Here is a 14,952-nt window from a genome sequence, read left to right on the forward strand (position 1 = left end):
GGATGATCTTCGGGTTATGACCATCCCATTCTTGTGGACATGGTATCACAGGAAAGCCGGGAGAGAATATCTTTTCATTTGGACTTAGATATTGATTGCAACTGAACTAATTATTCACAGTGTGATCATTTTCCTCTGACTAAAGGCTAAAGGTGGGAAGCTCAAAAGCTGTTGTAATATAATACTGCTGTCTTCTGGTTCAGCTCTTTTTCTGAGCACAATAAAGGTCCTGGAAGCAGAGCGCAATTTGTCTCAGGCCTTCCAGTGTAATTAGCGGCCATAGAGGAAGGACCTCTGGGTCAGGGTTGCCTACATTGCCATGGTTACTTGAAAAGTGAGACTGGATTGGCGTTAAGAATAATTACTTTTTTTTTTCTCTTTTTTTCTCTTCTCAGTATTTGCACTAAGTGGACCTATAAATAGTCATATATGACATTGATTAATGCCAGATCATCATTTGATGACTGCTGAGTGAATGATTGTTCTGGCACAACAGATGGAAACCAGAATTATTCCAATAACAAATTCTGGTCCTGCGCCCATTTTGCAGAGACTTTACATTAGAGATTATGTTTCAAGTATTAAGGACTTCAAATATTAAGATTTATGTTGATTATTTTGTTGGTGTCCTGAGTTCATGCCTTTGCTTTGTCTGAGAAAGCTCTTCATAAACATGTTTTCAAACAGATTATTACCATAAAAAAAGGAAAATAGACCAAATGTTTTCCAACAGTTTACAACCCATTAGCTGTCAGTTGGCATTTAAGCCTTTCCTAGCTTTCTTTAATTAGACCTTCTGTTAGCTCAAAATAGGCTTGAAGCTCAGATTGAACTTTGATAGTGTTATTTGATGCATTATCAGGATGCAACCCATCTCTCAATCAATCAATCAATCTTTATTTCTATAGCACATTTAAAACAACAGTGATTATTACAAAAAGTGTTTTACAAACGTAAAAAAACAGAATATAAAAACAAAAATAAAATAACTAAAGAATGAAACACAATAAATCTTTTCAATGACAACTTGTATGACACAGTGACAGCAGTATACATAATAATGTAATCTTCCTGCATTTTTCAATTTTAATTGTATTAAATCAATGTAAATCCTACACAGTAAAAACTACACTAGGGATCAAAGTGAAATAGCTCTCCCATTCATTTTAAACCTCACAATTTACATTTAAGGATCAAACATGTATTCTCTTTTGCTTCTCATAACTCTGTTTTAAGCTCCAATGTTGTTTTTACTCTTGTCTGTCAATCAGACTTTACTGACATCCACAGAAAATAGTCACAGCATCTGAGCCAACCATAAATGTCTTCAACATTTCACAGGTTGTGTCAGACATGTTTTAATATGCAAATGTATTTCAATAATCATTACGTTTGTCACACAACGAAAACCTTCAGCAGAACATCTTGAACAGTTCTTGAGCACACAAAAGTAATTCAAAGATTTCCATGTGCACCCTGGGAGGTCAGCAAAGCTCTAACCTATTAATTCATCTCTTTGGCCCAAGGCTACACACCATAAATGTAATCAGAAATGGGATTATTTTAATTTAATCTCCCTTGAAGCAGACTTTACTATCAGCAGAAATGCTCTGGTGTGGGCTACTGTTTTAAAGTACATCTCTGGGGCAATTAGCAGCTTATTTTATTAAATGCCTGCAGACATGTGCAGGAAGTTTATCCATTTGCTTATAGCTGCTAAGTGACATAAAACGGTAGTGTTTAAATCTCAGGATGTTGTCTTCATTATGGTTTCACTAGACTTCTGGGTCCTCTTCTTGCATCCTGTCATCCTCGCTCTCAATCTCTCTTTGTCTCTCATTCACTCTCTTCATAGTTTACTCTGGTAAAATATGAAGGTAAATATTGCTTTCACTAAGGTGACTAGTCAACATTTTAATTATTGCTAGCGTTAACTAGGAAACATTTCCGAGCCTCACTCGTTAACTAGATATTTTTCTCCTTACCAGTTAACATGTAGGAATGTTTGCCATCTACTAGTTTACAAGTAAATCTTTCATCATTCGACATGAAACTAATGCAGTCAAAGACCTCACTAGTGCAGGTCACTGAGCTTTTTTGCTGTTGTTTTTGTTGTCATAACTTTGACCCCACACATCTAAGATCTAGGATGTTTTGGAAAGCAGTGGGGAGCAGTAACTTGGTCTTTTGTCCCACCTTGTGCTGCAGGGTCTATTTGACCCCAGAGGACAACAGGAAGAGATGCATTCTTTAATCAAACTACTTCAAATTGAGTTTAATCATGACGAGGATAGGGTTAGGAACAGCAATCATTTTTCTTCAGACCACTTGATGAATTAAATAAATAAATAAATAGACGGCATATACTGTGGGGTCAGAAATGACCCTAGGACAACAGTAGGGTTGATAAACTTCAATAAATCTGCATTCTTTATAAATGAGAGCTCATAACTGCAAAGTTTTTTTAAAATCTATCCCAACTTTCTTGTGTTTGGCAAAGATTTATGAGGCGTTGTCTTAATGCAATTGAGATAGCCTACTTTGTCTTTAAGGGTACATATAGGCCTGTGGGCCCATCGTCTCACTACATAGCAACCTCTGTCATCAGAGTGTGAATGTGTGTCATGTGGTGTAAAAAAGCTTTTGACTAGTCAGAAGACTCAAAAGAAGTGCTGTAGGCCTACAGGCTTAAGTCCATTTATCATATTCTGATACTACATGCTATTAACGTTATTTGCAATTGGTCTCTTTTCACCTGTAGCACATAACGCCTGATAGTTCAAGACAGAGGTTGATGATGCTTTATAATTACACGGTGGGTTTTTACTTGTTCAACAACCAACTCAAGATCACCTGAAGTGTTAAGACTATGTTTTAACTCATCTGTTCAAAAAAAGGGGACGTCAAATTTCTCACATAGTTTTCATGAAATGTTCTGCTTGTGAAAATAATTTGGACAGGCTTATCATACAAAAGACATTTTGAATTTCGATTTTAAGCACACAAAAGTATCCCCTTCTCTCGTTTATAATCAAAAATTGGGAAATGTAGGCTATACAAATGATTCCATAATATTTAAATCCGCGATAATAAATTAAGCAATTAACAAATAGCCAAGAGATATAAAAACAACGAGGATTTAAAAACTGTCCGCGAACTCGTTAATTGCTGTTAGGCAGATCCCTCCTGTCATTGTACATCACAGCACCCGGGGGATAAAACACCACTTCGTTCTCCTCGCGCGCACTGACCCGGGCCAGCACGTGCCTCTGCTCGTCTATCTCGTGCTTCGTGGTGGCTGTGATCGGTCGTATGTTCGGCGACGTCATCCTCCAGAGCAGTTTTCTGAGCGCTTTCCTGAACTCTCGCCTCATCAGGCAGTACAGCACGGGGTTCAGGCAGCTGTTTGAGTGCGCGAGGCACACGGAAATCGGGAAAATGTACACCTGCGTGGTGTAGTACTCATAGGTGAAATGAACCACGTTGAGTTTGATGAGGATGCCCCACACTGTGAGCGCCTGGTTAGGCAGCCAGCAAAGGAAAAAGGATAAAACCACAATGGTGACGGATTTGGTGATTTTTGCGCGCCGTTTTGCGCTCGATGTGTTGATGTTTTTGGATGTGATGAAACGCAGAAGAAGCAGATAGCAGACTGAGATGATTCCCAGCGGTACAACAAACCCAAGTAGCACCTTCTGAGAGTGGTAGAGTCCCAGCCAGAGCTGTGCGCTTCCGTTTGTTTCCGGGAACTTGACGAGGCACAAGTCCTCGTTTGAAACTGTCACGGTTGTGGTGAAAACCGCGTGCGGCAAAGCGGCACACATTGCGGCAAACCAGAGAAAAACTGTGATACACCGCGCGGCGCAGCACAGCGGACGCCGCCTCCTGCCTTTGAGAGCAGAGGCGAGAGACCAGTACCGCGCCACGCTCATGGCAGTGAGGAAAAACACGCTGGCGTACATGTTCATAGCAGTCACATAGGACACTATCTTGCACATCGCTTTGCCGAAAAGCCACGTGAAGTCCAGCGCGTTCTCCACCGCCCAGAAAGGCAGAGTCAGCACGAACTGAAAGTCAGTCACCGCCAAACTAGTGACGAAAAGGTTAATGGAGGATTTCTTCCACATGTGTTTAGTCTTCATTAAATACAGGACCAGTAAGTTCCCAATCAGACCCAGCGCGCAGACCAGCGAGTAAATGACAGAGATGATAACACGCACAACAGCGGCTCCGTCTCCCGCATGGTCGGTCTTAGCAAAGTCTGACAGGTGGAAGTAGTCTCCGTATGAGAGGTTAACCGTGTTGGAAACATCGCTGAAGTTGAAGGTTGCACCATCGATCCCTGCTGAGCCATCGTAATGAATGTCCGAAGTTTCTCCTGACATTTTAAATGTAATCCCACCTGATTGTACTCTGGTTGTGCCCCTAAATCCAAAGTGCTTCACTTATTGCAGAGAAATCCTTAGAAGTGGGTTCTTGAGTCAGATTCCATGTTTATTGCTTCATTTTGCTTTTAAGTTAAGCAAGAGCAGAAACACGAAAAGGTTGCGATACATCCGTGAGAGGTGACAGAGCTCCTCAGCTTTGAGAATTCCTCTGTGCGCCCAGCTCTTTGACCGTGGACGCAAAGAGAGTCCTGCTGACGCAGAGCTCAGACGCAATATGGCACTGTCCTTGGTCCTGACTAGATGCGAAGTGGCAAATAAATAAATAATAATACCCAATTTTAAATCAAGGGAACCTATATACACATTACATTTAGTGAAAACACATTAATTAAAACCGGAATTTCAGTTAAACTGACTGGTTGTGTATGTTATAAACATGTTTGTATGTAATGCAGTAATAATTGTAATAATTGTTTGTGCACTTCTTTGGTAATAATAACAGGGATTTGTTCATGCCAAAAAAGCAAATATAGACTTGAACTGGGGGTACGTGTGTGTGTGTGTGTGTGGGGGGGGGGGGGGGGGGGTAGTGTGTGGGAGAGAGAGAGACAATTAATGCTGTCAAATGTCAAGTGCTAAAAGCTTTTGCGAGCTGACTCAAGGTTGCTCCATCTTGGAATTAATCATCTTTTACTTCATTTCCTGTGGAGATTAAGAAGAGGAAGGTTGTCTTTTTCCAGAGTGAGGATGAACTGAAGAACAAGAGAGTGGACAAGACATCATGACCAGACAGTGGAATAGCTGGAAAAAAAACATTACAGAGTTCATTACATTTTAATTAGATCACTCTCCATCTGGATCTATGCGAGTCATTCCAGTGAAATAATGGTAGTTATGGCAGGCATGCAAGAGTGATCCATGGCAGTACACAACACTTAGATGCAGGCTTGCCTACATCTAAGTACACAGTTTAACATTTACAGCAGAAAAAACTGTAGTTTGGTTCACAGTTTTATGAAGCATGTTCTTCCAGCAGTGTGTCAAACACTATCCTCTGCACTTGAATACATTTATCCAAAGTTGTTTCTGTGCTCGAGTGCTTTCGTTGGATTCTGCCTCTATGTGACGGAGTCCTATGAATTGTTTTTAGCAAAAACAAAAGAACAATATGTAGATACACTGTAATTAAAAACTGTATTGTTTATACACCGCAGATTAAGGATAAGATAGCTGTCTTGAAATGAGTTTGAGTGAGAGGACAACATAAAGAGGTGAATTTTTCTGTATCATACCGAAGAAATTTGTGTCTTAAAAAAAAGGTGACACAGGATGAAAAAGAAACCAAATCCCTCTTTATTTATCCTGAAGTCCAGGTGAAGAATCTGACTGCGTTCACACGTTAGCTCATTCGGCTATCAGGAGTTTCTCAGGAGTTTTCTGCATGTGTGAAAGCCCTTTAAGTTGCAATGTCAGCTACAGCTTGGCTGGGTAAAATCAAAACTCTCTCACGATAATTTGTTGAGGACAGTCTGAGGATGATGTGTTGCAAGTTTGATGTCAGTAAAAGTAAACAATTGTGGCTCTCTGCAGCTCTGAGCAAGAAAACCAAATGCAGCAGGAAAAATCTGAGCTATAACTGTTATATCCTCTAATTTTGACGAGCCTACCTGCCTTTCCATTAACTTCTATTTTTATCGTTTTTCTTCTGGAGGACATCCTCAACTGGCAGCTGCTGTCTTGACTTGAACTGATTTCCAGAGTAACACATTTAGTGGCAACATCCACACCGCTTGCCCTCACCTCCTAAATTCTCTTGATGTTCCTTGACCATAAAATTAATTTGGATGACATGAAACAGCATAATCATAGCCAATTCAATGTTTCTTCAGTGCACTTATTGCAGTTTAACTACTTGAGTGAACTAATGGAAGTAATAGAATTCTGATCCTTGTTCTGCCAAGTGAGTCTGCAGAATATCATCAGGAGAAGTATAGGGAAAAATTTGAGTCATGGAAGAAGTGTTTTGATTTCTTTACTTCACTAAAGATTACTGATTGAGAAAACAATGAAGATCATGCATAGAATAGTCACATTTTTAAAAAGTATAACAACTTATTGAACACATTTTGTACCCAATTCATTCAATGTACACTGTCATAGGTAAACTACAGTTTTTATTAAAGTCGGCCTTCTAAAATATGCCACTTCCAAAAACTTTGTTCAGCATTGTGATAACTCCAGGAATAGAGATTAACAAACAAAAAAGTGCATATTATGTTCCATAGGGGCAGTTTCTGGTGTTCATGTTTCACACAATACAGTACTCGTTGGCAACTTGTTTCTCCGGAAAACTCATTCGACACCAACTAATCCAAGGGTAGTAAACATCTTTCTTAGGTTTCTTATGACCTCATCAAAGAGGTGCGAAAGCACAGCCATTATACTTCCATCCAATGAGTAAAAAGGAGGCATGTGGAATGAGAATTGTTTACGAAGATTTTTTTCTATTTTTTAATCCAATTTATTTAAAATTTTCAACATTTTTATTGCTAATGTTCTTATTGTGACAAACATTACACTGGGATTTATATCACAGCCCTCTAACAAAGTTGCAACATCCTATTTTGGTGGGCATATTTAACTGCCTATATATTATGGGATATATAGATATACTGCATAAACAATGCTTTATCTTTTTTTGGTAACCCCTTTATTCGGCACTAAAAAGTAAAGCTGTCAAATAAGTGTTGTGAAATAAGGGCTGTGTTTCTCTCATACTTCTTACAGTCTTTAATACTTCCAATGGTGAAATCTCGCTATTGTAGATCTTCTGCTGACCTCTAGTGGACGGTATGCAAACCTGGTACGGTATGCTAATCTGCATACAAATTGATTTCAACAGGAGATTGAAAACTAAAACATTGCAAGAATAAATATTGATGTTGGTCTTCCAATAACTTGAATAGGTTCCCCTCTGTGTCCTGAAATATCCACCAGTCTGACTGTTTGGTCATGATAGCACAGCTGTTAGTATGTGTTGCCAGCAGCCTGCACACATACCACAGAACAGATGGAGCAGTTAGCATTCAGTGTGAAAAATCTGCTGAATGAACCCGCTGTCACATCCATATTTCAACCAATATCTAATATCTACAAAAAGTCCACTGAAGTGGATAAAGGTGATCCAAAATTACTAGTCTCGGTTTACAAAGGAGTTTTTATAGTGTCTTTTATCCACTGTAGTAGGTGTCTGGTATCTGTGTCTTATCAGTTTATGCAGACACACCCCTCATATAGAAACTCTTGGATTCCACAGCTGTCACTTTTCTGAAGACAGCTGGGGACACAGGTCACCTGAAATTAGGTCAAAAGTCATCTTTATTGTTAGCAGAGCACAAAAATAAATCCCCTATTATACAAACCTTTGACAGGTATGAGCTGGTAAAAATCAAGTCAGGCTACATAAAAGAAACATTTTTAAAAGTATGGATTACCTTATCTTGTTGTGTCCTCATCACGGCTTTTGAAACTGGTTTAGTTTTTAAGGCATTTGAAACCAAGCAAAGAAAAGTGACAAAAGCCAGAAACAAGTCAAAAAAGTTTCTACTGGCAGAAAAAAAATGTAAGAAGTAATCTCAAACATCTCTGTTTTTTCTCTTCATTGCTGCCACAAGTCATAAGTGCAGGTTTATTTTCCAAGAATGAACTTTTGATATTTGCCTTTCTAAGAGAGAACAGTTGATAGAGTCAAGAAAAGCAGGAAAAAAGATAGGGGATCACAAGCAACAAGGGGCTGCAGACTGACTCAAACTTGTGGCTGTTGCATCCCAGACTTCCCCTCTGTATGGCTCACACTATCTAACCACAGAGCTAAACATGTAACTCTGCAGGTATGCTGTTGTAGTAATAATGACACTGTGGCATTTAGTTTTGTTTGGTTGTAAACCTGCTAACTCTAAAGGACTCTGGTGGCTTGGTGATGAAAAAGGTGTCACTTGCTTAGATTTGAAGATGGAGAGACGACTCAGCTCTTACTTTAAATTTACTGGTTTTACAGCAAATATAAAGGCCTTTATTGCATAACTGTTCATGGACGTAATCTCAGTGAAGTCACCAATTGGTTTTCTGAAACGGATTTTGAAGCCTATTGATGGCGGTTGCTATATTGGAAATACTGTCTCAAACTAACTTTCGGGCAAAGAGGTATCAAAGGGATGGTTCTTAAGCCTCCTGACAAACAGCCATAACGAGCCTGCCCATCAGTCTGATCAACCACGCCGCTAATGAAGAACTCCTATCCTTCATGAAATCTCAGTGAATAAGTTATAAAAAATATGCACCTTGCCAACATGTTACCGTTCAAAAAGCTAACTATTGGTGAACCTGATTTCCCCAAAGGTCTTTTGATGATTTCACTTTCCATTGGGATGCAATCAATGTCATGTACTTAAATCCTTATACTTATACTCAAAGAAGCAGACTGGTATTTAAAGAGTGTTATAATGAAGGACACAATCAGATACAAGACTTATCTTGTTACAAAAGTCACATTATGTCAGATGATAGTGCTGTATTATGACCCCTACAACACTTCTGGCTGCAGTTTGTAGTTTGGCTTCAGAGCAGCAAAACAACACAATAAAACCGTTACCAAAGATCATTCTCATGAATAGAGCATGCTGGTATCTGAACCCGTCTAAAGCTCTTGTTAATGTTATTGGTACCATCCATAGAAGTAGCAGTAGTAATAGTTTAAATCAGAATCTGAAAATCTCTAATAATATCATGGATCTTTTTCTTGAAGGGAAAATGTCTGAAGTGGTGAACCTATTGAACAGTTTATGGACCAAACCTTGTAAGTTTGAGTGACTTTTCTATGAAGACATTTTGTATTATTTCGATATTATCTGTGACTTTTTCTGTTGAATTTCTGGAGTCAAAAAATGTTGCAGTACACTTCTTGATGGGGCCACATGAACAGCACTTACAGACTCCTGACTCTCTTCACTCTACACTTATATTTAATCTTCATAAAGATACACATTAGAAGCCCAGTGAAAGGCTGGCAGTTTTCACTGTCTTATACAGTGGAACACTTTCTTCATTGGCGCCTTCAGTTCACACACAGGATCGGCTGTTCTGCCTCTTAAGCTCTGATGCTGCTCTGCTCCAAATATACTGTTCAAAAAAGCCTCCTGCACAAGTTCTCCTTGTCCTCCTCCTACATCTGGAGTCCAGAAATGCACCATTTAGTATATAGGAGGCTCTTCTTGCATTGCTAATGTTGACGAGTAACGATATTCTGTGTGAGATTACATAGATGTAGCTTTGGAAAGAGGAATACATTAAGATCCTGATTTTTTGATGTGAAATATGAAAATATTGTACATTTGTAAGCAAAATAGTAGCCCACAGGTAGAAACAGTATGACACAACGATGCAGCTTAAATAACATTCTTTAGCTTCTTGTGCTTGTTACATACCATTTTCTTATACAGTTTGTAATTTATTTACCCAAAGAAAGCATGGTGTTTCATATCATTATCCAGTCCCATTCCTCTCAATTTTCAGTGTCAGATGTTTCTGGCATGCTCACTAATAACATGATCAACTGTTATCACAAGCTGCCAGCTGCTGCCACAACTTTTTCCAACATAGCAACAATTTATTTAGCGCTAAGCAGTTTGCAATGCTAACGCAATGGCTCCATGCCTTTTTTTTCCGATGCTTCATCAAACATCCAGGCAAGGCTGCCCTTTATTGGAGGCTACAAACGCCTGTGCTTCTGCTTGATCTTTAACAGCAATGTCCTTCTTTCAGGCAAGCCTCAGCCATGTCCAGCACAGAAGGGACCCCTAGAGCACACTGCTGTCACCGTGAGACAAAAGCAGCAGCTGTGACATTGAAGGACTAAATCCCTCGTGTTTAACAGTCCACAGAAGTGTGGTCGTACACATGCTCCAACTCATGCACACCTTAAACTGCGTCAATTTGTGGTGATTCTGTTGAGTCTAACGTTGTGTGTGTTGTGCCTCGGTCCATCATGCTGACTTTTTCTGTCCCGTTCCTTGGTTCTTCCCTTCGTCTTCTCCTCCGCCAACATTTGCACCGACGACTGACAAAATTAGAAAAAACAGTCAGATTCATGCCCCTATTCCAAAATCACGAAAGTTTGTGAAAACACTTATTTGCTTTCCTATCAAAAATCACATGAAAAATAAAATGGTAGTAATAGGTAAAGTACATTTTACACATTGCTAATTCCCATTATTGGTGTCTTTGATAGATAATAGCTTACTGCGAACAAAAGCAGATGAACACAATCAGAAGAATGAGCAGAATGAGCCCTGCGATGATGGCGACAATGACGATATGTCGCTTTTCTCCTATCCGCGGGTCCACGTCAACATATTCACATCTTGAACCAACGTAACCATACATACACCTGTAAAACAAGAGAGCATCACTTTTATTACCATTGGTTTAAAATGATTTGATGAGAATATTCCTTACTTCTGCCAGCCTGTGTGCTTCTCAGAATATATTAGAACTTAGCATCCAAAACTTCTTTTAGTGAGGCACAGAGTTCAAACAATTAGTAAAGAATTTTCTGACTAATGCATCTTGCGTCTCTGTTTTCATTCCCTTTCCTGCTAAACTCCTTAGTTTGACTTTCTTCTCCCCTCTTTTTTACAGCTATATTACTATGGTTTTTATTTCTCTTTGTCCTCCATCTGTTTTAATTTATGTCCCTCACCTGCAAGAAGGTGTCTTCTGTTCTGTGATGTAACGACAATCCCCGTGGATGCAGTAATATGTTAGCTCCTCGGGACATTTGGAGAAGTGGCCGTCAAACTGCTCTGTGTCATCTGTGTATGCTGGAAGATGAAAACATTTAGAAATTGTTGCTGTATGTGGACACTTTGTCATAAACAGACATTTTATCATCTGAAGTTAGGTTTTGAGGTTTTCAAGCTTTTTAAAAATGGACATGTAAAACACTGATACAATGAGATGTATTAAAGTGAATCATTAGATGTTTGAAAAGTATTATGTGTGTTTATGTTGATTTTGTTTGTTGAAAAGATCAATAAATTGTTGATTTCTTTCAGTTTGCAGCTAGCTAATAAATTCACACTTTGGTCGTCTGTTACTAAGTCATCTCCTGGCAGGAACTGTTTTCTATACACGGCATATCACTGTTGTTGACACCCAATTTTTATCAGCAAAATTTAGGGGCTTAATTTCAAATATGTCTATTTCTGTAACTGTGTCACATTCTGTCATCTTGCCTCTTTGACTTACACTCTAACCTTTTGGCATGGTCTGATGTATAAAAATAGACTGTTTGCAATATGATCCAGAGTAAAGTCCTGAGGAATCAGTGCTCGGAAAAGCCGTGTGTCATCACAGTGTTATTAAGCACGTGCCTCAATTATTACCATTCTTTATTAGATGATACCCGTGCTAGTGGGATAAAGTTTAAGTACATCCCCATTCTTCGTTCCTGTGTCTTCCCCTTTATCTCCCTAACTTGAAAAACAAATACACACTGATACACCCCAACACAACTGCTAGTAGGTCATACTGCTGAACTTTTGACCCAGTGTCACACAGCGCTTTTTAAACTAGAAGCTGCCGCTATCTTTACAACCCATTCACATTTAATTATCTTAGAAAATGTTAAAGAAAAAAATGTCTCAGGTGACATCAATGAGAGCGCCTCAGTTGTTTGGTGAAACACAAGATCCTGGTTACTGCCATGACCACAGCGTTGCTAAGAAAAATATCCAGTTACAAAGTTCAAAGGAATATTATGTTTGATATGTTTATTTGCTACCTTGACAGAAGTTAGCTAAGATAATAGATTTGACATCATACGTATGCCTATTTGCTAAATTCAGCTGGATTAACTTAAAATTTGGTTAATTTATCTTAGCTTAGCTTAACAGGAGAACAGCTAGCATGAAATGGACAGATGTAAGCGCACACTACCTAACTTATTAATATTTATTTTGTTTATTTGTGTAAAAGTAATTTCATATTGCAATTAGGCCAGCTGACTTCTTCTTCTTCTCCTTGTTTTTTTTTCTGCCTAGCTTTTCTGGCCTGCTGTTTATTGTAATAGTTAGCACTGGAAGTAAACGGCACAAACTCATAGTGCAAATATTAAAAGTAGTCAATAACTTCTTAACTAAGTTGAGAAATAGGTAACATCTGTTTTTTTTTCCTGCTGGGTTAAGCTAACGTGCTGCTGGTTATAGTGGTCTATCAGTTGATCAAATTATTATTATGAATTTAACAGGGTACAAGCTAGCCTTAAAAGGGAATTAAAAAAAAAAAAATCAACCACCACCTAAGATGTTGAATGAACATATCTGTTGTATTTGTTGTGACTATACAAATACCAAGCGTTACGTCTCGCTTTTTAAGGTAGTTCGTTGACTTTTAAATACATTTTTATGTTATATCTTTTTGTCTAATCTGTAATAAAAACTAAAAACTCCCTCTAAACCAATTTTAGAGGGAGTTTTGTGAAACCATTGTTGGCAGTCCTTTGAAGTTAAACTAACCTGCTGCCGGTCATAGCTTTATATTCAGTGTACAGACTTCAGAATAGTTGCAATTTTTATCAAGCATTATGATAACAGCTGATTACTTAATTGATAAATTGAGAAAAAAAAAACGTAGGCTATATCGTCAAATTAAATATCATGTTATGAATATTTGGAATAGCCTTGAAAAAAAAGAAGCGCTTAAAGATATCACAATTGGCCAATCTTCTTAAATGAAGGACTGCAGTGTTTAAAGTAAGGAGGATGGAATATAAACGGAGAATTAGAATTCAAGTTGCATGAAGTATTGTGAGAAGCACAAATTCACCATGTAAGTTGACACTGCCTCTCAATGGGACTCTGTAGCATTGCTAACAACCTCCTGATAAATTTAGATTAGACATCCTTATTTCTACTCTTTGCTCTGGACAGCCAGCAATATGACTCCTATAAACTCCCTGTTTTTCTGTCCTTTTGTCGCTCATATGTTTTAATGACCATCTGTTTAAATGACTATATATCAACATCACTGCTTTTCAAACCTTTCCATTAAACCTCCACCCTTAAAGTTCAAAGCAACTGCACAATGTACCGCCTCCTCCCCCCAACTTTCCATACCTGTGCAATTGTCTCTGTCGCCATGGTGATGACAGTCAGACACAGTGCTATTGGTAGACTCCTTGGTGACATTCCACTCTGACAGAGAGCATTTGCACAAAGCCAGAGCTGCAGCCAGGAACAGAAACAGAAATACAATTACAGCAACACACACACACACACACACACACACACACACACACACACACACACACACAAAATATATTGGCAAATGTGCTAACCATCTATGATGACATTCTAACCTGGGGGAAGTACCTGCGCATAAGTAATGATGGGTTAATAACCTACAGTCACAATCCAAGTTATTGGAAAAATGCTGCTGAGTCATGATGCCAGCTTGTCTTTCTGAGTCGGAGAGAGTGGTGATTTTTGGCATTCACGCCCACTTCTTTCTCAAAGAGTCACTTTTACTTCTCTAAACAAAACTATATTTACAACTGCAGTCTTAGAGCAGGTTGATTACAAAAAAGTTTACTACAGATCATTTTACCTGAAGGAGATTCCACATTATCTAACAAGTCTGTTTTGACAAGGATTAGTAATCATCACAGAGTAAAAATGGAGTCTTCCTTCAATAATTAACCAACACTGAAGTCTACTGTACAAATATGGATAGAGGGAGAACACTGTCCTCCAACCGGCTTGAGCTGCATTGCTTCAAAGGCACATGGTTATTTAAAAAGTGGGCCAACAAATATAACAATTGACCTGACTCATACAACGGCAATTTAACCCGTAGGTCTTTTGAGAATAAAAAACCCCCCCGAAAATTACATCCCTTTTAAAATGTCAAACTGAGGCTGAAAAACTCTAAAAACTGCCTTCAATTTTTAAGAAAGGTTAACACAGATTTAAGAAACAAACAGATTTAGTAAGTATATCTTACCTGTAATTATTCCTATATAGAGTCTATACACCTTGGCCATCTCTTTATTTGAGAAAATCGCTCATCCAATAAATGAAAGTGAAGTTTCATTGACAAATCCAAGTGAAACTGTATCAATTCTTTCTCAGAGGTCATTGACCTATAAAAAAGGTGTGGACAAGTTGTGCAGGTTCCCAACAAGTGACGTCTCGTATTGTGGTCCTTCATTGATGGCGGTGAAGTTCATAGTCATCCAGAAAAGCTTTGAGGCTTCTCTCTCTCTCATACACACACACACACACTGCTCAAAGTGCCTCACTGGTCTGGACTGTACTCCAGTACGTGTGTGTATGAGTGTTTGTGTGTGTGAGAATAGAAAAAAAGGGGGATGGCCTGAAACCCAACTCTGCTCCCTGCTGCCCGCCCACACCTTTAAAGGAGAATAGACTCCATTCAAGCTATGCAGGTTACTTCCTTGTTATAGAACAACTGCACCTTTATGCCTGCCTTTTCTTGTTCCGAAGAA

The 14,952-nt window shown here is 38.7% G+C and overlaps 2 protein-coding genes across 3 annotated transcripts; both read right to left on the reverse strand.

Annotated features, from left to right (window-relative positions):
* Nucleotides 1–2,581: 2,581 nt before the first annotated feature.
* Nucleotides 2,582–4,569, reverse strand: rxfp3 (relaxin family peptide receptor 3). The gene has a single exon (XM_079364776.1). It carries the CDS (start codon nt 4,383–4,385, stop codon nt 3,162–3,164), a length of 1,224 nt encoding a protein of 407 aa, XP_079220902.1. The 5' UTR covers nt 4,386–4,569; the 3' UTR covers nt 2,582–3,161.
* A 4,322-nt stretch (nt 4,570–8,891) lies between these two features.
* Nucleotides 8,892–14,732, reverse strand: btc (betacellulin, epidermal growth factor family member). 2 transcript variants are annotated; one of them, XM_079364978.1, is made up of 6 exons: nt 14,448–14,732; nt 13,562–13,669; nt 11,146–11,266; nt 10,687–10,833; nt 10,364–10,503; nt 8,892–9,615 (listed from the first exon to the last, which is right to left on the reverse strand). In XM_079364978.1, the coding sequence occupies exons 1-5, from the start codon at nt 14,485–14,487 to the stop codon at nt 10,365–10,367; spliced, it is 555 nt and encodes a 184-aa protein (XP_079221104.1). In that variant the 5' UTR covers nt 14,488–14,732; the 3' UTR covers nt 8,892–9,615; nt 10,364. The 2 variants fall into 2 exon arrangements, with proteins under 2 accessions (XP_079221104.1, XP_079221103.1); XM_079364977.1 differs by lacking the exon at nt 8,892–9,615 and having other exon boundaries at nt 9,829–10,503.
* Nucleotides 14,733–14,952: the final 220 nt, after the last annotated feature.

The sequence above is a fragment of the Symphodus melops genome (assembly GCF_947650265.1).
Source record: "Symphodus melops genome assembly, chromosome: 16".
NCBI lineage: Eukaryota > Metazoa > Chordata > Actinopteri > Labriformes > Labridae > Symphodus > Symphodus melops.

Excerpts from the sequence above, each read along its gene's own strand:
- rxfp3 (XM_079364776.1), bottom strand. The coding sequence starts at position 4,385 with ATGTCAGGAGAAACTTCGGACATTCATTACGATGGCTCAGCAGGGATC.
- btc (XM_079364978.1), bottom strand. The coding sequence starts at position 14,487 with ATGGCCAAGGTGTATAGACTCTATATAGGAATAATTACAG. Across the intron at positions 13,670-14,447 it reads CTATATAGGAATAATTACAG|CTCTGGCTTTGTGCAAATGC; the intron begins GTAAGATATACT and ends TCCTGGCTGCAG. Across the intron at positions 11,267-13,561 it reads CGACAGAGACAATTGCACAG|CATACACAGATGACACAGAG; the intron begins GTATGGAAAGTT and ends TTCATCTTCCAG.